The following is a 26,424-nucleotide window of genomic DNA, read 5'->3' as shown; positions in this document are numbered from 1 at the left end:
CCCTGCCGCCCTCTTCCCTTACCCAGAAACACCCCCACCTTTCCCAGAATTTCCATCCGACTCCGCTCCAGCCGCCTCGTTCTTCATCTTCTGTGAATAATCCCACCCTTCAAATCCTTATCAACGCTGAGAATCAACAGCAGCAAGACCAGAATGACCCTTTTACCCTCAAGCCCACCCCTTTCAAGAGACCGCATCTTCAGCAGCAATTCTCCAGTTCCCTCACCAAGACTCCAACTCTATCCAACGCCCTTCACAGGTATGGTGTTTCTGCGCAGAACCCACCTACAAAATTCGGTCTTTTTTACAATAGGTCTCAGAAATTCTTGACCCATTTCCACCACCACCTCCGCCACCTGCGTCGCCGTCTGCGCCTCCACCTTCGCCTTATTCTTCTACTCAGCCTCCCCTTCTTTTACTTTTTGGTCTCTCATCCTTCTAGCTCCTTCATTCTTGATTTCCTCTCTGCTTTTGCCTTCTCGGCCGCCCTTCTCTTCTCCTTGAATTTGGCCATTCCACGTCTCCCCACAATAAGATTGTTCCTTGCCAGGTCTTTGCCGATTAAGATATGTGCAAAGGATCAAGTGAGCCGGCCGCACTTGCCGGTTTTTTGGTCAATTGGGTCCCGCCAGAAGGCTGATAAAAAGGCTATTTCAGGATGTTATGTGCAGGCGTATAGCAATGGGGATGTGTATGAGGGTGAGTTTCACAAAGGGAAATGTAGTGGGAGTGGGGTGTATTACTATTACATGAGTGGGAGGTATGAGGGGGATTGGGTTGATGGCAAGTATGATGGTTATGGGGTTGAGACGTGGGCAAGGGGCAGCAGATATAGAGGGCAGTACCGGCAGGGTCTTAGGCATGGTTTTGGGGTGTACAGGTTTTATACAGGGGATGTGTATGCTGGAGAATGGTCTAGTGGGCAGAGCCATGGATGTGGGATACATACATGCGAGGATGGAAGTAAGTATGTGGGAGAATTTAAATGGGGAGTTAAACATGGTCTTGGACACTACCATTTCAGGTAGCAATTATGATGCCTTTCCTTGTATTGTGTCTCTTTTTGATACACAAAGCATTTAGTTCCTTTTTTTTTATCATTTTAGCTTGGGTCTACCTGAATTGCAGGCACAGATGAATAATTGTTCCATCTGCAAGTTCTAAAGTATTCTTGTAGATGAAGTCAAGATTTTCTGTGTTTCTTTTGACTTCATTAAACTAGTGTTTGTTTGGAATTCTATGTTTGATTTAATTGTTGATGTATTGGCAGGCGTAAGTCTCATTGTATTCATGCACCTTTATGTATGTGTTCTGAGTGGTATGAAGTGGTCATAAGGATAAGATGATGCACAGGACTTAAATGATGTGTGCATTGTTAGATTTTTATCGTTTTGGAATACGTTTGAAGAGCTTTTAGAAATATGATCATTGATTTGCATACCAAAGGACTCTTTTGGTGTTTTGCTGCCTTGCGTGGAGGAATGCATGAACATTAATGTCTTTCTGTTACTCATGTCACTTGTTCTGCCTATTCTGTTGAATTTTAATGGCTTTAGTAATACTGCTTGAGATTAAATGGTGTATCATTTTCTGAAACATTTTGGTAACAAGGAGTGAATTGCAATCAGATAATAATGTTCAAGGAGAATAAATAGTGAAGAATCAGATCTTGGTGATTTTCTAATTTGAGTTACAACATATGACTTTGTACTTTATCGATGTATTAAAGTAAGATTAACTCAATACTCAAAAGTAGTTGCTTTTTCCCATTTTATCCATGTTGCAGATTCAAGGATTCAGCCATTCTTTCTTTGCTTTGTTGTCTTTTGATTGTTGAAACAGCCAACTACCCTGAAATCCTATACTTCATGGCCTTCCCTTTTGCTTTAAATTCCGAGATGTATTTGAAGTCATTTATGATGATGTGAGCATGCACATATGGCCCTATTGTCATCAGTTCTGGCAAATATCTTGGATTAATTTGGATGGGGTTGTGATATGACACTTGGAACATATAGAGACATCCCAATTGATACAAGTAGCTTTTATGCATAGTTTGTTGGAAGTAGCATTTGATGACATTTAGGACTCTTGGAATATCGAACGACCAGATGGATTATAAGTGTTCCAAAAATAAGTAATTATGTAATATAGAACATATCGGGGATCTATGGTGATATATGCCATTGGAGTAAATAGGAAAGAATGAGGAACCATGCAAAACCTGTGTATTTACATGATAAATGTAGAAGATTTTTTTGGCATTTTCATTAAATGCTTGGACTTAGAAAACAAGTAATTCTCTCTTAAGTGATGCTTTAACCTCATGGAAATCTTTGTTAAGGGGTAAGATTGGTTGCATTTTAGTATGATGACTCTGCTGAGTAGTGATTTACTGATTTACATTTTTTACATTTTCTGGTAATAATGGAAAGGAAATACTACATGGACTTCTAATTGTGGTTGTCTCATGGATTTGGGGAATATTCTCATAAGTGCTACTGCACTGAGTTAGTGGAGAAAATTCGTGGTTGTCTTGTGATCTTCTTCTGCCTACTCTTTTTTATGGTTTTCCAGCCCCCATTTCTTAAAGCACCAAGAGTGTAAAGGGTATTAGTCTAAATTTTCTATCATTTGTACCTTACACTTCCTTGCATTTGATTGCACAGAAGTTTCTGTGGGAACACCTTCTGGCTTATTCAAAAATAATTGCAAAAACAAGATCATCATTTTCCAAATTTCCCATTTTTTCTCGTCTTTTTTTGAGACATAACATGCGAAGCCACATTATTTACCTAATGTTCTTTGGTTTTTTGATAAGCAGTTTGCTGCTTAGCATTTTCTGGTTATTCGACGAAGCCTAAATGTTTATGAAGGGTATAAGTAAAAAAGATTTGGTTCTCCCTTGTGTATAATTTATCATTTGTTGTATGCAGTGGTATCTGATTATGAAAATCTTTTATATCTGCATCCTATAACAAAATAGCCCCCTCTTAAGTTGCTGAAAATGAGTGATTAGATGGATTTTTTATGATTTCACAACCTCCATTATGGTGCGGTGGCCTTAAATATCTGAAATTATGTTGTTTGCTTCGCTATTGTTGCCCACAGGAATGGGGATAGGTATGCTGGAGAATATTTTGCTGATAAGATGCATGGATTTGGAGTCTATTGCTTCGCAAATGGCCACCGCTACGAGGGTGCATGGCATGAGGGTAGAAGACAGGGGCTCGGGATGTACACTTTCAGGAACGGTGAAACTCAGTCTGGCCATTGGCAAAACGGAGTTCTTGATGTTCCAAGCACACAGAGCAACACCTATCCTGTTTCTCCAGTTGCTGTTAACCACTCTAAAGTGCTTAATGTTGTTCAGGTAAACTTTTGCACTTATTGGTTTTGGCACTTGACTAGTCCCTTTTGTTGCCCCTCTCCTATGGGATGATAAACGGAGCAGTGTGCCCATAGAGTAATTTCCTTGACAAATTCTCTGGAATCATGTATGTCCCAGATAAACTTATTCTAGAAATATCAGAGAAAAGTAATGTATACATGGCCTCTATAATGACTTGGGAATAAACTGGAATTGAGTGCCACGGATGATACTTTTAGACATATAGGCATATACTATCTATAGTTGTGTTTGTGTGTGCGTGAATGAGGGATAGAATACAAATATAAATGTACCTACCTGCTGTGTATGTGTAATATATTACTTCCAGTTTATTTCCCGTCGTCTTTTCAAGCCATATGTATACACATATATATTACTGCCCTCAGATATTTCTTGAATAAGCTTATCTGGGGCATAAATAATTTCAGAGAACTAGTCAAGTGAGTTGTAGGCACACTGCTGTGTTGTTGCTGAATATCGGCAAATTTGTTCAAGTATTTTCCTGCTAAAGTAGTGGTTTTCCACCAATTTTAGAGGTCAACTGAGTGGCATACACCATATTTTTCACTCAAATATAACTTTCGGTGGCAAGATGCTTACCCTCAACGTGTTACCTATACGACAATAAAAATACATTCGTGCTGGAAATGTGTGTATGATTCCTGTCTTTTCTCATGATTAAAACTGTGCTTAAAGTTATGAGAGAAATGTGTGTTCTAACGACAAATTTGCTATCAATCTTTTCATCTGCTGCTTTAAGCATCACAATTCTGTTTCAAGCTTTCTGAATATGGAAACTAGTTTGTTGTCTGTTTGAAAGATAGTCCTCTCAATCAGCCTTTGGTGTAAGTGGTAAAACCTTGGGCCCTTCATTTCTTTTTGTCTGAGAATGTATGTAGAAAGCACAGTTTCAGTAAGTTAAAACTATCCTTTGTCCCAATAAAAGGGTTATCAAAGGCCATTAGTACACCAGCAGCTGTAGACGACATTTCTTGGAAGTCAAGACAGAATGTTGATTTTTCACAAGTCATGCTTAGTACACGTTAATCTACTCCAGCCATGCCATAATTGCAGGAAATTTATGATTGAAAGTGTCATAAATCTATATCTTCTTTTTATCTGGATGACACATTAAGTTATATGTAGCAATGGGCTTTTAGACAGAAAATTCTAGTGTCATCTTTGTAGGATTCTAATCATTTCCATCCAATTATCAGGAAGCTAGACGAGCAGCAGAGAAAGCCTATGAGGTTACCAAGGTGGATGAGAGAGTGAACAGGGCTGTAGCAGCTGCTAACCGGGCTGCTAATGCTGCCAGAGTAGCAGCAGTGAAAGCCGTGCAAAAGCAAATGCACCACAGAAGCAACAGCGATGAGATCCCAATTCCTGTTGTTTAAGACCTGCCACTGATCACCAAATCCTCATACACGCGATGAGTTTTGAGCAGAAAGAAGATGTTTGCGGACTTCCAGGATATATTTGTGACACCATCAACTTTACAACTCTACTTCCCCAAACATATTGTCGTTTCTAAGTGAAAGCTGATTTTCAAGCAGCTCGGAGTTCTTAGCCAGCTCGGCGAAGCAGAGGAGACAAATCAGAAAGATTTTCTCTCCTATGGTCATCTAGCTTTTTTCCCTTTTCTTTTTCTTTTTTTTCTTTTTTGTTATGTAAAGTTTAAAATAGGTATAAGGTTGAGCGCTGGCACGAGGGAAACCCCTAGCCGATCCAGCCCTGTATGTGAAGAAATGACTAATGAGAAACTCAAGAGAGATGTAATATTTCAACTCAAGCTGTTTACTACCTCTTTTTCACTGCATGGATCAGAGCATCTGCCCTTTGTCTTGTTTTACATTTGTATCTACAGTCCAAAAGGCAAACGTGGATCTTGTACGTAAAAACTTGATATAAGTAGACGAGTAAGGGAGTTCCGACTCAGAGATTCAACTCTTTGCCGGCTGTCTCTTACACTAAGTGCGGTGACCAGCCCGTCGTAGTTAGGCCTTTACCTTGTGGTTTTGGAGTACAAGGTTTGAGGCATGGCGCCCGTGTCTTGTCCCATGCGCGGACAAAGTTTTGATAAAACCAGTAAATGTTGGGATTTTGTTGTGTAAAAATGCATACCACGGCTAGCCTGGTATATAGGAACAGGAATTCTTGTTCCTGCAAAAGGCTGGAATTTCACCACTACAAATCCCAACACGTGGAAAGACTATGTGAAAGTAACTCTGTAAATGATATAGACCCAAACCATTTGTGGAAAAATGCTGATTGAATTGTTTATTTCGATTCATGTTACAGCTTTTATTTAGTTTGTGTATAACTTTTTTAATTCAATTCATGTTAACAGTAATTCAATTTGTATATACAAAATCACGTGTATAAACATGAGATCATTAGTGGTAAATATCAATTTTGGGCGAAAGAGAGGAAGATAAATTGAATCTGCAATCTCCCTCCACCTATCAAAGTCGAACGACCCGCTCTCAACCCAAGAATCAAGTGTTCACTTGTCATATTGAGTTGAGTCTATAATTTTTAAAAGATATAGAAAAAATTAAATTCTTTGTAACTTTCAAGGCGTGAGAAAAGACAATAGTGCCACAAATTAAGGACTAGTTATCTACAAGTCACATGTTCTTATTTAGTTTTCAGAACTTTAAATGATCATTAATATCTGTTATTTTTACATATACTTGAAGCATAAATTATTTTCATTATGAGTCGAAATAGGATTCACCTCAACATCCATTTAAGCATTATAGCATCAGAATTCAACTGGCCCATTGCCACACCTGGAGCCCCTTTATAGAGACCATTAGGGATTCCAAATAGGTTGCTCAGACAATTTGGAATTATTCAGTCTCAATCAGAAAATTTTATTAATATCCATATACAGTAGCTCGTGAGGTAGGATTCCGACCAACAGTACCGATCCCACAACCTATGAGATCCATCATGCATTAACTTTATATCCAAATAATTAAGATGAGTTTCACCAGAAAACATGCATGCAAAAATTAGAAGAAAACATACATATCAAATAGCGCTGCAAATCTTGAAGAATTTTAGTCAAAAAGAGACATGGAAGACAAAGTACATATAATAGCTAACAATCTCACAAGTCCCCGTGTCTAAGTTACTTTAGTTCAAATGAAAATTCAAGACAAATTTCACTAAATTTAACTCTCCGTCTGCTCCCTCAACCTTCTGATGGTGCTCCTCACGGTCACGGCACTCGCAGTGCTGCAATAAAGAAATTGTAAGTTGTTAGCCAGTTAAACATGAAAGTAACACAATAATACTCCGGGTCACTGTGAAAGATTATTACTTCAAAGTGTAAGCACCGCCTGCTTTCACTTTGCCACAGTCCTTGCATCCCCATATGCCGACAGCCTTCCTTTTCACTGCATACTGTGACAAAACCATGGATTTAGAAAATGCACAAGCAACCAGCGCCACTGTATAAACCAATCTTGGCATTACATTCTGGACCCTTTATTCATACCTTCCCACAGAACTCGCAGAAGTACTTGCTATGCTGACTAACTTCCATCTTCTTAATCTGCTTCCTCAAACTAGCACCATATCGGGTGCCTGAAATGTTATGAAATCGTATCAAACACATCCTTTATAAGTACAGAAAATTAAATTTTCTGGCTTGATTGCCACATATAACCCATTACAGATGTATCAAAAAGACAAAAGGCATTTCTCAAGCCATAATACAGTGCTAATAACTAAAGATTTCTTATCTACTTGATTAAGAACAAGAAAAATAGTTAACAAAGTTGATCCCTGAAACATAGTCATCTCATAAGTTCTCTCCTATTCTCTCTCACTACAACCAACCAGATAAGTATTATTTATGGGCAAAAGTAAAAGAACAAAACACATTGAGCAAATAAATAATTACTAAATTTCACCTACCATATTTCCCAACGATTCCAACCTTCTTGGTTCTCTTGGCCTGCGCATAGCAAAGAATCACAGTGAAAATTACAAGCAGTAGAGAAGCAAAAAAATATCAATCTAAATAACCAATAACCCATTCTAACGAACACAATAAAGAATAAGCTAATAATTAACATTACACAACCACTCTCTATAAACAACATGGCAACTGGCTCAAGTTGAGGAAATCCATTTCAAACAAAAAGTGGACAAATCTTTGAGGAAATCATGGCCTTTATCAAGCATTCTTCAGCCACACTAATCTACATTCTAACATCTGTGAGAGAATAACTAAGGCTACAGCAGAAGCGAAAACAATTTTTTCATAAACTTCCTATACCACTTATCTAAAACATTTCTATGAATCGCTCCCTGAAAAACATAAATGCAAAATCTCAACAGTGCCGATAAACACATTCATCAAAATACATATTCTGATTAACATCCGTGCCACTAAACAATAAGATAATATGAAACCTCATCTCAAGCAAAGAAAAGGGCAAAAATCACAGCCCTTTACTCCTAATTTCCCAACAAATTCAGAGAACAAGAGAACCATTGCTGACAGACTATGCATCCTGAATTTCAAGTGTGTGTGAGAGAGAGAGTACCATTGGAAATGAGTACGGGGAGCGGGGGCGGCGGCGGCGGCGGCGCGACAGTAGAAGTAGCAGCAGCAGAAAACCCTAGACTCTGCGAAGGAGGCCGACGCTTTGTTAGTGGTTCTATTTATATATAGGTACAAAAGTAGGAAAATTGCGTTGAGCTCCCTAAACTTTTAACTTATTCCTATAAACCACCATAATATTTAGAAAATCAACATTTACTTCTAACCAAATTAATAACAGCCAATATGGCCACGTATGCTGTTGGCAATGATAACTAGGAATATTCATTTAGTAAACTAGTTATTATGCCACGCTGTTCTTACGTGCATATATTATATATCTTTTTATAATTTAAAAATATAATAAATAATTATAAAATATATACACTAACATATCACATTCCAATAGATATATAAATAAATAAAATTAACTTAAATATATTATCAACAACAATAAAAAATTAGTATCGTGGTGTTAAAAATAATTTTTTATAAGTAAAAAAAATTATATATTAGTATAGATATATAGATGGAAAAAAGAATTTAAGTATGAGTCGTTGGAAAAAATACACAAGGGATATTTTTTATAAATTTGAAAAATTAGTGTGGATGGGCGATAATGTGATGTTAAATCATAAAATGGGATGAACTTTATACGTGTGATTCACCTCATTAATGTCTCGAGTAAAATAAATTGGCAAATTGTATTTTACCCTCTGTATTTTAAATTTAAAAGTCTTTTTGTGCTTTAAAAATAGGTAAAAGAGTCTTCCTAATCTATATTATATACTAGTATTTGTGGCACACACTATGTACGTGCAAATGTTACAATACTATCTGAAACATAATATTTTAAAAATATTTATTGTTTAACAAAATATATAGAAAATGATAAGTTAATATTACATTTACAATAAAATAGTGTCAAAAAATGCATTAAAAAAAAAGTAAGTATCAAAAGATAATGGAGGAAGTGGAATATAGGATGAATAAAAAAATAAATTAAATATAAATAAGCAGACCAAAAAATGGAGAGACACCAAATAGTTGCTATCCCAATTGTTGAGATCGAATGTTCAACTTGAGTGTGGTTTGCTAATAGTTTAGGATTGACCTAATTTACCTTCAGCAATTTATATAACATTTATTCAACGGACATTTTAATATGAACGACACACATCATGTGAGCACAACAATTCGTATTCGTACGAAAGATGGCCTACATGGCATATAGTTGGATGAATGATTTTCCATAATAGAAAACTTATCATGACTTATGGTACACATAGACCACGTCTACCAAACTTTTAAATTTATTTTTATTAATGTCCTACAAAAAAGATAGTCTCATATATAAAGGAGGTAACTCTTAGTACTTTTCGTATAAATTCTACTTGTATATTTACGGGCTTGCTAGTCTTTCAATTTATTTTTATTTATTTATAATTAACAATATTAATTTAAATATTGGAATGCTGACGTATTTATTTATAAATAATTTCATCAGAATCTTTAATCGGATCTTTTGAATTTTACGGTGAGTAAGTATTATTTTTAATATTTGATGGAATTTTATTTAAATATTTTTCCTAATTTGTATTTGCCTCCATTTGTTGGAAAACAACAACAATAATAATAAAAGGGTAGGCTAAAAGAAGTAAAGAGTGAAGGTTTGATTCAGCATAACCCTCGCTCTCGCCCGTGTTCTGTTTACATGAACATCCGTTCAACCATCAAGGGTAAAATCGTCAGTACAATTAATTATTGCATTTTCAATAAATTCAATTATTATTAATTAGATTCCCTCTCAAGTTACATCCTCTCCTCCTCCTCTCTCTCTACCGCCACTGCCAAACTCTCCGATCAGTCCCCCTACACTCCGCCGCCCCTCAAATTCCCCGATCACGCCGCTATGTACATGTTAGTTAACTGTTCCAATTGCGGCACCGCGCTGCAGCTGCCGCCGGGGGCCTCCTCCATACGATGCGCTATTTGTCAGGCCATAACTCCAATACATGTTGCCGAGCCGCGCCACATGGCTCCGCCTCCTGGCCCGATTAATCCCCCGTCTCCTTATTCCCAAACCCAGCATCATGGGTTGTTTGCTCCGCCGTCTCCTTATTCCCATGCCCCGCCTGGCCCTCCGCCCAACCCTCATGGTCGTAAGAAAGCTGTGATCATCGGCATATCGTACAAGTTTTCTAGGCATGAGTTGAAGGGATGCATTAACGACGCTAAGTGCATGAAGTATCTTCTGACGAATAGGTTTCACTTTCCGGAATCTTCTATCGTCATGCTAACCGGTAAAACGATCAGAAAGGATTAAAACTCACTCTGCCTTCCTTTTTTATTTAATCAATTTGATTTTGTTCTTTTGTCCGGTACTTTTGGGGCTATTTCGTCGTTCTTTCGCGAATTCTTTTTTACAATTGGCATAAAGAATAAACTTCGACGGAAAAGGTCTGGAATGAAGTTCTCTATTTTGACCACCCTTTGTGGGTTGTGCAATAAAGGTAAAAGCTTTTGTAGAAAAACTCAGTTACTTTAGGTGCAAAAGCCCTTCATCTGTAAAAACTATTATGATTTAATATTAGTATTGATCCATAAGATGAAATTACAGGATATGTAGGAGTGATTTAATTCTACAGTAGGTTGTTAGTCAATGATACTGCTCATTTTGTCATTTATTTGTTTAGGCGGGCATATAATACTTCTTGCCTGCTAAAAGAAAAAGAATTATTGGAAAAATAAGATCTTTATACTTGAACTTCAACCAAAACATTAGTTTTATCCAAATTTTATATTCACTCATCTTGTTACACCTTCTAAATGAGTTATGCCTCAATTTCCTAAACTGGTGGTTTGTAACAGTAAGTTATTTTAAACAGGTTCCCATCCTCCAAAAATGGTATATAAGACTCTAGAGTCATTCGCTACTGGGCGACAATGCATTCAAGGATCCCAAACTACTTTCAAGTTTGAAAGAGAAAAGAAAAGGATTTGTCTTTAAAGACAACTCAATGTGATGCGCATTTACTCTGTACATAGCTGAAACTAACCATCCAAGGGTTGAGAAGCTTAGAATATGCAATTTTGTAAAGAGTTAGATCTCGGGATCTCGATGAAAACCTTTTAGTTTCTAGGTCTATTCAGGTATGTTGAACTTTGTAATGTACCTTATTTAAACATCGCAAACTGACAACTCTGATCCTTTCACTTGATGGTTTGAATTTCATTTCTCTTCTCCTAGCAAAAAATGAGAAATGCAAAAGATAAGATAATGGAACTTTATTTAATCATACCAATGTTTGTAATGGTGCTCAAGTAGTGTGCTATTTGAGCTACAACCTCTTTTCTTCAAATAAGTCTAGAAAAAACATTCCTACCGATGTTTGTACTGATGCTCAAGTAATAGCATGCTCTCTGGGTAACAACTCTCTGTTTGAGTTAATTTTTGGAGAATAATCTGGACTATCTTTTTTTCCATTTGTTAGGAGTTAATCTTTAATATTGCGGTCTCTCTGCTAGAGTTAACTTTCTTATGGTGAATTAAAATGTAGAAGAAGAGACTGATCCATATAGAATTCCAACTCTATATAATATTCGGATGGCAATGCATTGGCTTGTACAAGGATGTCAACCAGGAGATTCCTTGGTGTTTCATTATTCTGGTCATGGGTCGCAACAAAGGGACTACCATGGAGAGGAAGTTGATGGACATAATGAAACACTGTGTCCAGTTGACTTCGAAACACAGGGTATGATTGTAGATGATGAAATTAATGCTACTATTGTCAGACCTATACCTCCGGGTGTCAAGCTTCATGCCATAATAGATGCCTGTCATAGCGGAACAGCCCTTGATTTGCCATTTCTTTGCAGGATGAACAGGTAGCCTAATTCCTCTATTTAATTGCTTTTGAAAATTAACATGCTCTAATACCTCCGTCATATCTTCTTGAAAGTTGGGTGACGATTGTTTCTAGAGACACGGATGGTATCACCATTAAAATTTCAACAATGTATTGTCTTATTGTAACAAGGAAGATAAATGTGGATGTTAGCTTGAAGATGCTAAAAAAAGGTGACACACCCACATCCGCACATACTCCTCCAATATTTATAACTGGTTTAATCAGGTTTCATTTTAAGGATATACATCATTCACTTGTTTGACAGATACAAGCCTCTTGCAAGGTTTTCAAACAGGCATCGCATATTTATCCTCATAATTAGCTTGAGAGTCTATATTAACTGGACATTGTTTCTCAAGATGTTATGTATGCGATTACTTGTATAACTTAGGCATCAAGCAAGTGAACTGCTGGACAGATTGAAAATATAATTCTCAAATAGCCTTTCCTTGAACTAGAATGACTTGGTGTTTTGTGGATGAGGGTGCGCTAGGGAAACAGGTGTGCATTTAGGCTGTTGTCTTTCATGCATTAGCTGGTTGCTTAATTTGCCGGTATGATCTGGCTTTTGGGTCTTGGTATGGGAGTTTGTTTGGCATTTTTCTCCATTCCCAAGGTGGCTGTTCGTGATAAAGATCAATTGAGATGCATGTTTCCTTCATAGAACTTAAATTCGTGGTCTTGAGTTCGTACTGCATATCCACAATAACAACTTAGTTATACTAATTTATTCACTATAGTCTCGTCATTTTGAACATTCTGGAAATAGGAGTGGACAGTATGTATGGGAGGACCATCGCCCTCAATCAGGTAACTGGAAAGGAGCTAGTGGTGGTGAAGTAATTTCCTTCAGTGGCTGTGATGACAATCAAACATCAGCCGATACATCTGTGAGTTCTGGATAGCTGATAGGAATATTGATATTTCATTGATTATTATATAAACATAAATGAAGCTCGTAATTTCTTTTTGGATAGGCTCTTTCAAAAATCACTTCAACTGGTGCCATGACTTTCTGTTTCATTCAAGCCATTGACCAAGGACAGGGGACCACATATGGGAGCATCCTAAATTCAATGCGTAATACAATTCGAAGTGTTGGAAGTTCAGGTCCTAACTTTGGAGGTGGTATGCCGGCGGTAGCAACATCTCTTATGAATATGCTTATTACAGGAGGTAATGGTGGTGGCCGCCTTACACAGGTACTTTTTTTTATCTTCATTCAGTAATAGTTTGCATCCATAGAATGATATGTATTGCATTTCTTTCAGTCTGTATATATTAGAGTTTCGAACACCTTAGGGCCCTGGTTTTCTTATGATCATATCTTGGAAGCATGTGCAACTGCATATTAACTACCATCAGTTCATGTTAAAACTCCAAGATTTTATCTATAAAACTCCCATTATGTAGGAGTTATGTTATTTGCATTTGCTCAATCTTAACTTTCTGGTCATAACCACTAACTAATGGAGATCCTAATATTTTCAAGAGTTACCACATTAATCAATACTTAGCTTAAACTTTTCCACTGGGCTGGCAAGGCATATTCCTGCATGTACTATGATTTGAATTCATCTGACGGCCAAATTTAGAAATATTGGAAATGTCGGATCTATTTTTTCTTTTCGCGTTCAGGGTGAAAACATACAGTTTTCGGGGTAATCATTTAGATATTGCATATGTTATGTTCTCCCAGTAAAATGTAGTCCTCTGATGAAGCACTGAATTAGAATGAATAACACATCTAATAATCTTTCCACTTCTTGTTCCATTACAGGAGCCGCAACTGACTGCTTGTGAAACTTTTGACGTATATGCCAAACCATTTTTCCTATGATATTTATTTCACGATTTATGTCTTGTCTTTTGTATTTTTTATATGTGGGATTGTTTGGGGATGGGTCTTTCAGAACTAATGCTATATTATTAGTTCTTAGAATGAAGTATATGTTTGTAGGAACAACACATTTTTGGATCTTCAAAATAGAAATATTCTCTCTTTTGCTATGTTTATTCTCAACGTCATGACTAATTCATTTGCCACAATCAACATGTTATGCTAATGCATAGCAAACTGTAAACACATCGAGTCAAGTAGTGCAAAATATTTGTTTAACCTTGATTTGAGTTCAGAGTTGTGCTTGAATTGGATTTGTTGCAAAATCAGTTGAACTTAAATGAGTTTCAATTGATGAGAGCAAAATCAGTAGGAGGAAGATTGGTTCGCTTTTTGACCTTACTTTGTTGATGTAACTAGTATTTGCGCCGATTTGATTAAATTGTACTATACATTTAAAATTCACAAGGAAGGATGCTTCCTTCAAAAGCTAGTTATGAGATTGCACAGTGAATGTACAAGAAGTGGCACGATATTACTGTATTTTGTTGGGAATTCAAGTCAATATCTCACAAATATAACTTCTTGATTTGCCCAATGATAGATACCAACTCGAATTGTGTATTTGCGTTAGACATAAAGAATAACTTAGATCTGACTTGCATGTAATGTAGTTGAATATTTTATTAATTTTTTTAATGAGATACTTTTTTGGTTGACATTTACTCTGAATATATGAATAATTGATAAGTAATTCATGCATGATAAATGCTGAATACTTGTATTTTGTGAATAATTTTATGACTATTGCACGGGATATGCACTATATGAGAACGTCGCTAACTCAAAATATACTACACTTGCATTAGGGAAACCTAGACATTGTTACAACCTCTTGTTTCCTTAGGATCGAAGAAAACGGCATCTAATTTTGTATACTTTATTATAAAGGTATTTGTACTAAATTCAAGTTATGTGTTTTTCTCAATTATTGCCCAAGATATTATTTAACTTGCAAAGCAATCTTAGGTTGTTGTAGTCCCCCTCCCTCGTATCCCCATGCACCCAAAAGAGAAAAAGAAAATCATAAAAAAATACAATCGTTTAAACTTAATAAATAATTAGTACTTTCACAAATACTGGGTTTACGGGTGTAATTATGTAATAGAGAAAATAGTATTTTTGGTTCTATAAATAGACTTATTTCACTTTTAATTCTATTTGGTATATAATTAGTATTTTTAATCCAATAACGTACAAAAAATAGCACTTTTGATTCTCATTTATTTTTTCATCTAGGCTTGAGGGAAAATTGATGCGTTTTTCAGTTTGAGACCACTTTTTTGAGAGAAATATAACTACATTTAATTGGATTTTAAAGGAAATTAGGACAAAAACAAAAACGAAGAATTTTCTCTTTTCTCCAAAAATTGAATCCACCCTTTTTATATTTTTGTAACTTGAAGCCAAGTAGAACTATAGAAGTAATACAAATAATCATGTTTTTTTTTACAAGTGAATCAAGTAGGCCAAATAGAGTATTCATATGCTGTTGTAGGAATAACGGGTCAATTTTCCATCCAGTCAAAAATACTTAACTACCAAGTGTTGGAATATGACCTACACCATTAAATTGTAATGGAAAAGTGGATGAAGATCAAAATTACTATTTTTTATTAAGTTGCACAATTAAAAGTGTTAATTTCATAACTAATGAAATCAAAAGAGAAATTGGCCTAGTTTATGAAACTCCTTCCCCTTATGTAATACATTATATGATTTATTATAACTATTGATTTCATATCTGTGGACAATTAGTGAGTGATCTACTATATTTCTCTGGTCCACAAGTCAATTACATCACACAGGAAAAAAAAAAAAAAAAAACTTTAGGCTGTTGTTTTAAGACACAAAACATATGTTCACATATATAGCAAACAACAGCTTGTTCACATTTTTAATGAAAAAAATATGTCTATTGCATGAAATTTTAACAATTTCATTTATATATTGACGTTTACTAATTTTACAAGTCGACATTGCGTTCTACTTCTAGCACTTATATTAATATAGCAATACTAATGTAATGAAACTATTATATTGATGCACCTAATTACACTAACGGGACTACTATACATTTGGTACGAAATTACGAGAAAGAAAAAAGCGACATACGCAAACCGAACAATATTTTTGTACCATCAAATTTTGATAATGACACAACTCACCGCTTGCATATGACATAATAATCAAATATCACAATTAATTTACACTTGAACAAAATGATATAATTTAGAACTATAAATATATTTGTGTACAACACAAGCATAGCATTAAAAACAAAATACTATTTAAATATCGTAAAATTTTAAACTACTCTGATCATCTATAATTATATATATTGATATATCAAAACTAAAATTTGTTCCGCATATTTTCAAATAAATAAATCTGTCAATGATAAATTCATTATTATTAAATGCTGCATAAAAGTGGTAAGTGCGTGAAAACATATGCGTAATAAATATAAGAATAATTTACAAAGTTTAAAGATAAATAAAAAATAATAATTTTGATACACAACACGTAGAAAATCCCGTCTCCTAATAGCACTCCTATATCTTGACTATGACATAGGAGAGTTTGTTACACCAACAAAATGATATAAATAAAACTAAGAAATAGTAATATAAAATATCATAAATGAGGAATATAAAGTAAATATTGTCTATATTACTAAACATTTATTCATTAAGGTATTTATATATTCCCATTTAATTTATATTATATATATATATTTGTGTGTGTGTGAAATGTTTTTATATAACATTTAACTATAAAAACATTTCACTCCTTTTTTCCACTCCAAAAATTTGATCTTTACTATACCTTTTTCATCTGTCTCTCTAATAGCATAAACTCAGAGTTCTCTATTTCATTTGCTTCTTCTTCCGCTTCTCTTATCCCTCTTACGGTGTCGTCTCGTCATGGTTCCCGCCATTGTTTTCTCCCAGTAGAAACCCTAATTCTGTTCTCTCCATTCCAGGTAGGGTATAACTTAATGGGTTAGTGATAAAGCGAAAAACTTTTGTTGAGTGCTTATTCGCCGTTTGGATTCTTTTGCTGCCCCCGATTGAATGAGTGAGTTTTGATGTTTTTGATTTGATCGGTAGATCTCTCTGTGGGAAAGAAAGATTATTTTGAATTTCTGGGAAAGCGGTTTCTTCTCCGAGGCTAGGATTTATGTCCCACAATCAATCAAGGGCTGAGAGGAGCGAGTCTACGCAGTACAGGAAAACCGCCCGATCCGGCAGCTCCAATCAGCAGCGCCAGTTCACAGGCGGCGTCTCCACTAAGGGCGGTGGCGGTGCCTCCGCCGCCCCCAACAATCCTTCTAACCGGAGGTGGGGTTTGTGTGTAAATAAATAAAACTAGGGATTTGTTCCTTAAATGTGCGGATTGGTTTTACACATGCACGTGATGGTGTGTTTGTTGATTGACTGATGATGAATGTGAGTACGAGTGGTCATACATTGATGCACATCCTAGGGGTTTTGTGTGTCTGCTTGATTGTGGTGAATTGCAATTTTATTCTTGTTTTTTGTTTGTTCTTGAAATGCAGTTTTAAGAAGTATAATAGCAATTCACAAGTAGGGCAACCCGGTGCAAGAAGCCCTAATGTAGATTCTACTATTCCATCTGCACCACGTGCAGTACAGAATGGTGCTCATGAACAGCAGCCAACTCATGGTACGTAATCTCTGTATGCAGCACTATCTATGGTAAAAATTGGATCTCTGACAAGGTCTTTGCAAAATAAATTTTTTGCTTAATCTGGGTCCCTTGTTTAAGGTAAATTTTCCAGATACTTATGAGCCAAGTGAAGCTATTTTAATGCTTTTTCTTATTCTTTTGTTTCTGTTTTAATGTATCTTGTTTTAGGAATACCCGACTCACCAGTTGGTAGTAACTCTTCAAATGTCAAGCCAATGGATGCCACAACTCAAAAATTTACCCGAGATGTCCCCAAAGCTCCTCCTTCTAATGTCTCCTCTGCAGCTCTACCATCTAGTGTTTCGATAGCTAGCTCTGAGTCTAAACCCCCTTCAACACCTGGGAAAGGTATGGTATATTGGTGGTCATATTTATTTTTAATTTCTTAAAATGTTTTCCAATATCTGTTTGCTGGTATATTATTGTAGAAAGTATCTTCTCTCTATAGTTGCAATTGATGATTTCTACTGGGTTGTATTCCTTAGCTCCAGGAGATGCATCTAAATCATTTCCACTTCAGTTTGGGTCCATAAGTCCTGGTTTTATGAATGGAATGCAGGTACATGAAGTGCAAATTATCTTTGTATCTCCTATTCTCTTCTCTATTGTTACCCTTGAACTCTGGTTCTCAAGGATAGAATGTACATTTTGTGTTTTGTTTGTAGATACCTGCCCGAACAAGCTCCGCACCTCCAAATTTGGATGAGCAGAAAAAAGCTCAGGTTTGTGGATCTCCTCTGTCAATTGTTTAAAGTAGCTTTCAGCTGGTAGATATAAGAGCTGCATATTCTCTTCTTGTAGCGATAGAAAAATCGAAGTGTGCAAGATAGTAGTCTATGTGCTGGATGTTGTTGAATATTGTTATTTCTTTGGACCCAATTTGACAGGTGTGCTCGAATATGCTGCAAACTGTAATGAAATTAAATAATAAGCTGTAAAGGAGAAGAATTTGATTTTTTGATCCTTCAGATGGATAAATGAAGGAAGGGCGTCATTTCTATTAATAATAAAACTTGAGAAGAACAATGTCTTTCCCCTATTTTTATCTTTCTCCCTCCTTTTCTTCTATTATTCTCAACCAAATTAATTCTGAAGGTTCAGTTGCCATATCTCTCTAGTTGTATGTTTAGTTTGGATCACATTTCCAAATATATCCTTTCTTATTGTTTTTGTCTTGAACATCACCTTATATCTGCAAACCTAATTTCTTCATTTTTATTAGCGGGTTGGTGGTTGGTATTGCTTATTTTACTAGCCTGCAAATTGTTGTACTGTTCTATCAGGCCCGCCACGAATCTCTAAGGTCCGGTCCTGCAATGCCAATTCCATCTATTCCAAAGCAGCAATTGCCAAAAAAGGATGCAGGGAGTCTTGAGCAGCCTAATGCAGGTGACGCTCAGCTGGCGTCCAAATCCAAGAGGGATGCCCAAGTTTCAGCAGCACCACCTGCTGCTCAAGCTCAGAAGCCCTCAATACATCCTATCCCTGGTATGACCATGCAACTGCCATTTCACCAACCACAGGTTCCTGTTCAATTTGGTGGTCCAAATCCTCAAATTCAGTCTCAGGCCATGCCAGGAACATCATTGCCCATGCCAATGCCAATGTCCTTACCTCTAGGAAATCCACCAGTTCAGCATTCAATGTTTGTTCCAGGTCTCCAGCCACACCCACTGCAGTCTCAAGGAATGATGCATCAGGGACAGACCTTGAACTTTTCCCCACAAATGGGTCCTATACCTCCTCAGTTGGGTAACATGGGAATAAATATGGCCCCACAGTTTCCTCCGCAACCTGCTGTAAAATACAGTGGTTCTCGCAAAACTGTAAAGATTACACATCCAGAAACTCATGAAGAGTTAAGGCTTGAGAGCTCACCGGCTTCGAGGTCACATCCGAATATGCCATCTCAATCACAGCCTATTCCTTCATTTCCGCCTAATATCCCAATGAATTTTTATCCCAGTTCTTACAATGCCCCTTCGCTCTTCTTTCCTGCTGCAAGCTCTGTCCCTCTAAGTAGTTCTCAGGTTCCTCCCACTTCTCAGCCGCCAAGGTTCTATAACCAGGTGAACTAGTCGCTTTCTGTTTAGACTGTTATTGATATGAGTTGATGGTGATTATTATAAAAACATGGCATTAACATGGCACGGACTATTGTGGGTTAAGAATGTATATTATTTTTCATTTCCTTTCCCCTTATTTCCTGCAGGTAACTGTGAAACCGCCTTCTCGTGGGGAGAAAGAGCAATCGCCATCCACTGGTTCACTATCTGTTGGAAAAGAAGAATCTTCTAAACCTTCAAGGTTACGTGCAGAAGATTCAGTTCGTCTTAATAAGGATGTTGACTCTTCCTCATTGAGCTCTTTGCCACAGACAAAGCCTGTGTTAGCAAAATCATATGCATTTGCTACCTCGTCAGGTCCTGCCAATGTGCAGAAGGATGAGCCTGTCACTTTGGCTTCTGCAGTGTCCCCTAAGGATGACTCTGCATCAGTATCAACCACCTCTGCTGATGAAGCAAGAACTGGGGCTGTTCCTCCTGATTCCATTGAAGATAACCATAAAAACCTAGGCAATAGAGGTCAGCATGATCAGGTATTTTATCTAGTTTTATCGGGGCAGTTGCGCAGTTTGAGAAAGTTTCTGCCTGTATTTGAGCATGATTTGCACATCATTTTCAGGTTGTTAGACTGTCTGCCACTGTATCAAGTTTGCCTTCTCAATTGGCTGAAGCTGAAGATGTGGAAGCAAAATCTGCTTCATCTGGAATTAATATGGTATCTGAAACTGCTAAGGAATCATCAGCCATGGTAGCTGATTCTTGTGAGGCTTCTCATTTGACAATTGGGGGTGCTATGGAAGAAAAGACAGGTGATGAGTCTGAAAGTTTAGGGACGAAAGGTGTAAATAGCAGACAATCAGAGCCTGAGACAGTGGGGAGCAAAGAACAAGGAGAAGCCACATTGTCTGAGAGTTTGAAATCCTATCAACCTATTCTAGAAACGTCTTTTAGGTCTCTTTCTTTAGAATCTCAAGAAATCACCGGTAACCACGAGGAGGGCTCTGATATGGAGGTAACATCCACTAATGGCTGTTTATTGGAAGACCCACAAGAAAAGCCAGAAGAATCTTCAGGATTAATCTCTGATGAGGTTGAGATGAATGATGATTTAGCTGCATCTACTCACACATTGGGTTGTCAAAATACTGAAAGTTCTGGGTCAGTGACTGGTCTGTCAGAACAGAACGAAAAAACTTCTCCGGATGTGTTGTCAAGTGTGCCTAATGGCATTGACACAAGAGAAACAACTGTCGCGAAGCATGCTCTGATGGACCAGGAGTCCGCCCCTGTTTCAGTTCCATCCCCTCCTAAAGCTGCTTTGGGGCCTGGAAATGAAGATACTGATAGTAGTAGTTGTGTGTTACTTCCCCCTTCTCTGTCTAATGTCAAAGATAAAGCCTTGTCAGATACAAATGTGGCGAGAAATGCCATGCCCCGAGTTAAAAAGAAAAAAAAAGAATTATACAAAAAAGCAGAAGCTGCTGGTACGAGTTCTGATCTTTATATGGCATATAAGGGTCCTGTGGAAAACAAAGAGACTGTAACATCTGGAGATGGCTCAGAAAAATCTTCAATCATTAGCGAGAAGCAGACATTTGCTAATTTATCTCAGGACAATGCCGTGCCATATGAGAAACCTGCTCAGGGTAAAGTGGAGCCTGATGATTGGGAAGATGTTGTGGAAATCTCTAGTCCGCAGTTAGAAACTTCAAAGAATGAAAATGATGATAAGGATGGAGATGGATATGAATTGACAACTAAAAGGTACTCTCGGGATTTCCTCCTAAAATTTGTGGAGCAATGCACTGATCTTCCTGATGGATTCGAAATTACTGCTGACATAGCAGATACATTGATGGTTTCTAGTGCCCATGTTTCACGGCAGTCGTACCCTAGCCCAGGACGTACAATTGACAGGCCAATTGGTGGTTCTAGACCAGATCGTCGTGGAAGTGGATTGGGAGATGAAGACAAATGGAGTAAATTTCCTGGATCTCTTATGTCCGGGCGAGGGGATATACGGACAGATCTTGGCTATGCAAGTAATATTGCTGGATTTCGGCCTGGCCAAGGAGGTAATTATGGTGTTTTAAGGAATCCTCGGGCTCAGGCACCTATGCCATATGCTGGGGGCATCTTATCTGGGCCGATGCAGTCCCTGGGTCCTCATGGTGGCCTTCAGAGAAACAATTCTGATTCTGATAGGTGGCAGCGTGGCACTGGTTTTCAGAAGGGTTTGATGCCTTCTCCTCAGACACCAATGCCGGTGATGCACAAAGCTGAAAAGAAATATGAAGTAGGTAGGGTTGCTGACGAGGAAGACGCAAAGCAGAGGCAGTTAAAGGCCATCCTGAACAAGCTTACCCCTCAAAATTTTGAAAAACTGTTTCAACAAGTTAAGCAATTGAACATAGATAATGTTGTTACACTTTCTCGCTTGATCTCACAGATTTTTGACAAAGCTCTGATGGAGCCTACCTTCTGTGAGATGTATGCGAATTTCTGCTTTCACCTTGCTGCAGATTTGCCAGACCTAAGTGTGGAGAATGAAAAAATTACTTTCAAGAGATTACTCTTGAACAAGTGCCAAGAAGAATTTGAGAGGGGAGAAAGAGAAGAAGAAGAGGCAAATAAAGCAGAGGAAGAAGGTGAAGCCAAACAGACAGCGGAAGAGAGAGAGGAGAAAAGACTCCAAGCACGAAGACGCATGTTAGGTAATATTAGGCTGATTGGAGAACTGTACAAGAAGAGAATGTTGACTGAGAGAATAATGCATGAGTGCCTAAATAAGTTGTTGGGACAGTATCAGAATCCTGATGAGGAGAATATTGAAGCCCTGTGCAAATTGATGAGCACAATTGGGGAGATGATAGATCACCCCAAGGCAAAGGAACATATTGATGCCTATTTTGATATCATGGCCCAATTATCCAACAATATGAAGCTTTCGTCCAGGGTCAGATTCATGCTAAAAGATGCTATCGATCTGAGAAAGAATAAGTGGCAACAGAGGAGGAAAGTTGAAGGTCCGAAAAAGATTGAGGAGGTACACCGCGATGCCGCTCAAGAGCGGCAGACACAAGCAAGTAGGCTGGGTCGTGCTCCCAGCATGGCTAGTTCTGTTCGAAGGGGTCCACCTATGGATTTTGGCCCTAGATCCCCTGGTATGTTATCTCCGCCAGGTTCTCAGATTGGTGGTTTCCGTGCTGTTCCCCCACAACTACGCGGTTATGGTTCTCAGGATGTTCGGATGGATGAGAGGCATTCCTTTGAGAACAGGACCATGTCTGTTCCTCTGCCCCAGAGACCCCTCGGTGATGATTCCATAACTCTTGGGCCCCAAGGTGGCCTTGCAAAGGGGATGGCCTACAGAGGGCAGCCATCAGCACCTAGCGTTCCTTTGGCTGAGATGCCAAGTCCTGGAGATGCACGGAGGATGGGACCTGGCCCCAATGGATTTAGTTCCATGTCCGAACGGGCGGCTTATGGCCAAAGAGAAGATCTGATGCCAAGATATATGCCAGACAGGTTTGCTGCTGCTCCCAATTATGACCATTCACATCCTCCAGAGCGAAATATGTCCTATGGGAATAGAGAGGTTAGAAATACAGACAGCACTTTTGATAGATCTATGCCTACTTCTCCACCTGCTCGAGGTGGGCCAACTACAAGCACACAAAATGTGTCTTCAGATAAACCAAGGTATATGCCAGACAGGTTTGCTGCTCCTCCCAATTACAACCACTCACATTCTCAGGAGCGAAAAATGTCCCATGGGAATAGAGAGGTTCGAAACACAGACAACAGTTTTGACAGTTCTATGCATATTTCTCCACCTGCTCGAGGTGGGCCAACTACTAGCAGACAAAATGTGTCTTCGGATAAGGTGTGGTCAGAAGAGCACTTGCGGGACAAGTCTGTGGCTGCAATCAGAGAATTCTACAGGTATTTTTGGAATTTGACATGTTATTTTATTGTTTTGTGATTTTGCTGATTAAAATCACATATTTGAGAAGTTAATTAGCGTTAGGAATCTGATGGTCTTGTGTGTGCAAGTGATGCTACTTATGTTCTTTGTCATGTCAACAATGCATGAAAAGTAACTTTGTTTGTTCTCCTGTCTCTTATCAGCCTCATTAAATTCTTCAATCCTTTAAACATCTTTTTCTCTCTCTAAAGGTGGGAATTGAATCAATAATAGCCATGTTTGAAGACTCCTATCTTCTTTACTCTGTTACAAGGTTAGCTGCTGTGTGTTCTTGATTGTGAATTTGTGATACTGCATGACAAGGAGAAGAACTAATAATGTCCCAACTTTGAGGGTTGAATATCTTATATAACTCTTCTACTATTGGAGCTGACAAAGTAAAACTGGATGGTCACTAGTGTATTTTACGAGTTTTTCTGGAACCCATTTGTATTTGCTGATGTACGGATAATGATCATCATGTATTATGTTCTGTAGATCCTCGAAAACTTAATTGTTGCATGGAATCTTTACAGGAATGAGTCAATGAGAATGTGTATGTACTTTTTTCTTCTCTCCTTTTCATATGTACCTTTGTGATCATCAACCTAATGACACCCCCATTTGGTTCTCTGTGCTGAATTTTGCAGATGACGTTTTAACTCTGTAATTTTGTTTAGGATCACAACTCCCTCGGAAAAAAAACCCGTTTATGTTAGATGTGTTAAATGTTGAGCACTGGAATAAAAGATTTTGATGTTTATTCCCCATGTATGCTTGTGTGGGTCACTTGGGGAGACAGGAATGTGCGAGTTTGTTGAGGCACTTGAGAATATGGGTGGTTATTCATCTTGAGAGTCATATGACATTCACTTTTTCTTTTCAATGTTTCGTTCTCAGCAGTTTACTCCCTTTTAGAGAAATTTCCTGAACGCTAGAGGTAAAACACTTCGCATGATATTTATTTTTGCGTAATATCATCTTGGGTAAGTGATTGTACATGTTATATCAACAACTATGCCCAAGGATGGATGCCTGTGTATATCATCTTCTTTTTGTGCTTGTGTTGCGTGAAATATTGTTTTTGGGATCTGTTCAGTTCTGCTGGCTTTTATTAACTCTATTTTGGTTAAGATAGATTAGTTTCTCCTTTCAGTCTATCTCACATGAAAATTCATCCGGTTTTTTCTAGTGCAAGAGATGAGAATGAGGTTGCTTTGTGCATCAAGGATTTGAACAGCCCCAGCTTTTATCCATCTATGATCTCTATCTGGGTTACCGATTCTTTTGAGAGGAAAGATGTCGAGAGAGACCTCTTGACAAAGTTACTGATCAATCTTACGAAACCTCGACACGGGATGATAAGTGAAGATCAACTCATTAAAGGGTATGCTAGGTCCAGTATATTATGACGACTAATATCTCTTAGTTCTATTTAACCTTGTCTGACTGAATTTTGTCATATTCTTCCTTTGACAGGTTTGAGTCTGTTCTTGCTGTGTTGGAGGATGCTGTGAATGATGCCCCTAGAGCAGCAGAGTTCCTTGGTCGTATCTTTGCCAAAGTCGTGATGGAAAATGTCATTTCACTTTCTGAAATTGGGAGATTGATATATGAAGGTGGGGAAGAGCAAGGTCAGCTTGTAGAAATAGGGCTTGCAGCTGAAGTCCTTGGAAGTGTCTTGGATATAATCAAATCGGAAAAAGGTGACTCTGTATTGAATGAGATTTGTTCAAGCTCCAATCTGCGGCTAGAGAACTTCAGACCTGCAGGCTCTAACAAGTCACTGAGAATAGACAAGTTCATTTAGAGGATAGGGATGCTCATTGTATCTGGTAGAAGATCTATTTCTTGTTTTGTTAGGTCACAGTTCTAAAGTTTCTGATATATATAAATATTTAATTCTGGGCCGATAGGGCGGTTATGTAGGGCAAAAATCTTCATGGTTTCCATATAATTTTTGCCGAGTAACTGTTTACAATGTTTGCAAGGAGCAATTGAGCATCAACTTATCTGCATCAGCAATGTCTTCTTCTTTACCATATGCTAGTGCTCTACATAGAAGAATGTAGAAACTAAATTGATCTATTCTGGAAGAGATAAAGGATAAGAAGGGAGGAGTTAACTACACTTGAGGACTTATTCATTATATGCTAAATCGGAGGTGTTTGATTTTTGCAGCTTCACATGTTTGTATTGTATGGGAAGAGTGGAACTCTTTCAAATCTTGTCTTGGTGCAATCATGTGTATACATAACAATTCTGTATCTATTGCCTTTGGTATCAAGTATTAATCATTTTAATTTAAAGTTGGTCATTTTTTATATTTTGGTTGTTTAATTTACTACTATTTGAGCAGACAAGGAAATGGCAAAATTGCCCTCCACACACTTGATTTGTCCTAAATCTTTTTTTAATATGTGATTCCATTTATGTTTAGTCTTGTATATCAAAAAAATTATTTGAGCAAATTGAATTTATCCCATTTTCCAAGAAAAATTTCATGATATCAATTGATTCCTTCATTGATGATATGGATAATTACACTTTCCTCCCTTAATGTTTGATGCAATCGCACATAAATCTTGTAATTTGAGAAATTACATATAACAAATAAGTCCTCTATTAGTTAAAATTCATTAGATTTGCTAATATTAACAAAAAAAATAAATAAAATTGACATTTACCCTCGATTGACTTATTGCAAATTAAATAGTTTTTTTTCCAAACTGCACTACTCTTATAACGGTGAAAGTATACCTCCCCACATGCATAACATGTGGAGACGTATGATAATAATTTGGTCATAAAAAAATATTTAATATTCTGTAAATTAGTAATAAGTCAATCGGGGGTAATATATATATTTTTTAACTTTTTTTTGTTAATTAACAAATTCGATGAATTTTGA

The 26,424-nt window shown here is 37.4% G+C and overlaps 4 protein-coding genes and 1 long non-coding RNA gene across 5 annotated transcripts in view; 4 read left to right on the top strand and 1 right to left on the bottom strand.

Annotated features, from left to right (window-relative positions):
- LOC105167598 overlaps positions 1-5,210 on the top strand; it is a gene marked incomplete in the record, with an annotated part of 5,658 nt that extends 448 nt beyond the window's left edge. The window contains 3 exon segments of the mRNA XM_011087371.2: positions 1-1,024; positions 3,112-3,373; positions 4,609-5,210. Coding sequence (XP_011085673.1) covers positions 1-1,024; positions 3,112-3,373; positions 4,609-4,788 — 1,466 coding nt within the window.
- Positions 6,410-8,091, bottom strand: LOC105167587 (60S ribosomal protein L37a). Its single transcript, XM_011087363.2, has 5 exons — positions 7,957-8,091; positions 7,322-7,361; positions 6,900-6,988; positions 6,723-6,805; positions 6,410-6,637 (listed from the first exon to the last, which is right to left on the bottom strand). The coding sequence occupies exons 1-5, from the start codon at positions 7,957-7,959 to the stop codon at positions 6,574-6,576; spliced, it is 279 nt and encodes a 92-aa protein (XP_011085665.1). The 5' UTR covers positions 7,960-8,091; the 3' UTR covers positions 6,410-6,573.
- LOC105167578 (metacaspase-1) lies at positions 9,750-14,251 on the top strand. The gene is made up of 5 exons (XM_011087353.2): positions 9,750-10,255; positions 11,513-11,843; positions 12,636-12,756; positions 12,844-13,068; positions 13,647-14,251. Exons 1-5 carry the CDS (start codon positions 9,865-9,867, stop codon positions 13,704-13,706), a joined length of 1,128 nt encoding a protein of 375 aa, XP_011085655.1. The 5' UTR covers positions 9,750-9,864; the 3' UTR covers positions 13,707-14,251.
- Positions 10,262-11,193, top strand: LOC110013262. Its single transcript, XR_002288433.1, has 2 exons — positions 10,262-10,465; positions 10,841-11,193. It is a non-coding gene; the product is annotated as an uncharacterized LOC110013262 (long non-coding RNA).
- Positions 16,589-25,782, top strand: LOC105167547 (eukaryotic translation initiation factor 4G-like). Its single transcript, XM_011087323.2, has 12 exons — positions 16,589-16,752; positions 16,880-17,110; positions 17,329-17,456; positions 17,649-17,828; positions 17,966-18,039; positions 18,146-18,202; positions 18,764-19,549; positions 19,693-20,079; positions 20,166-23,059; positions 23,249-23,491; positions 24,706-24,900; positions 24,993-25,782. The coding sequence occupies exons 2-12, from the start codon at positions 16,950-16,952 to the stop codon at positions 25,321-25,323; spliced, it is 5,436 nt and encodes a 1,811-aa protein (XP_011085625.1). The 5' UTR covers positions 16,589-16,752; positions 16,880-16,949; the 3' UTR covers positions 25,324-25,782.

The sequence above is a fragment of the Sesamum indicum genome, linkage group LG1 (assembly GCF_000512975.1).
Source record: "Sesamum indicum cultivar Zhongzhi No. 13 linkage group LG1, S_indicum_v1.0, whole genome shotgun sequence".
NCBI lineage: Eukaryota > Viridiplantae > Streptophyta > Magnoliopsida > Lamiales > Pedaliaceae > Sesamum > Sesamum indicum.
This window is presented reverse-complemented; position numbering and strand designations above follow the sequence as displayed.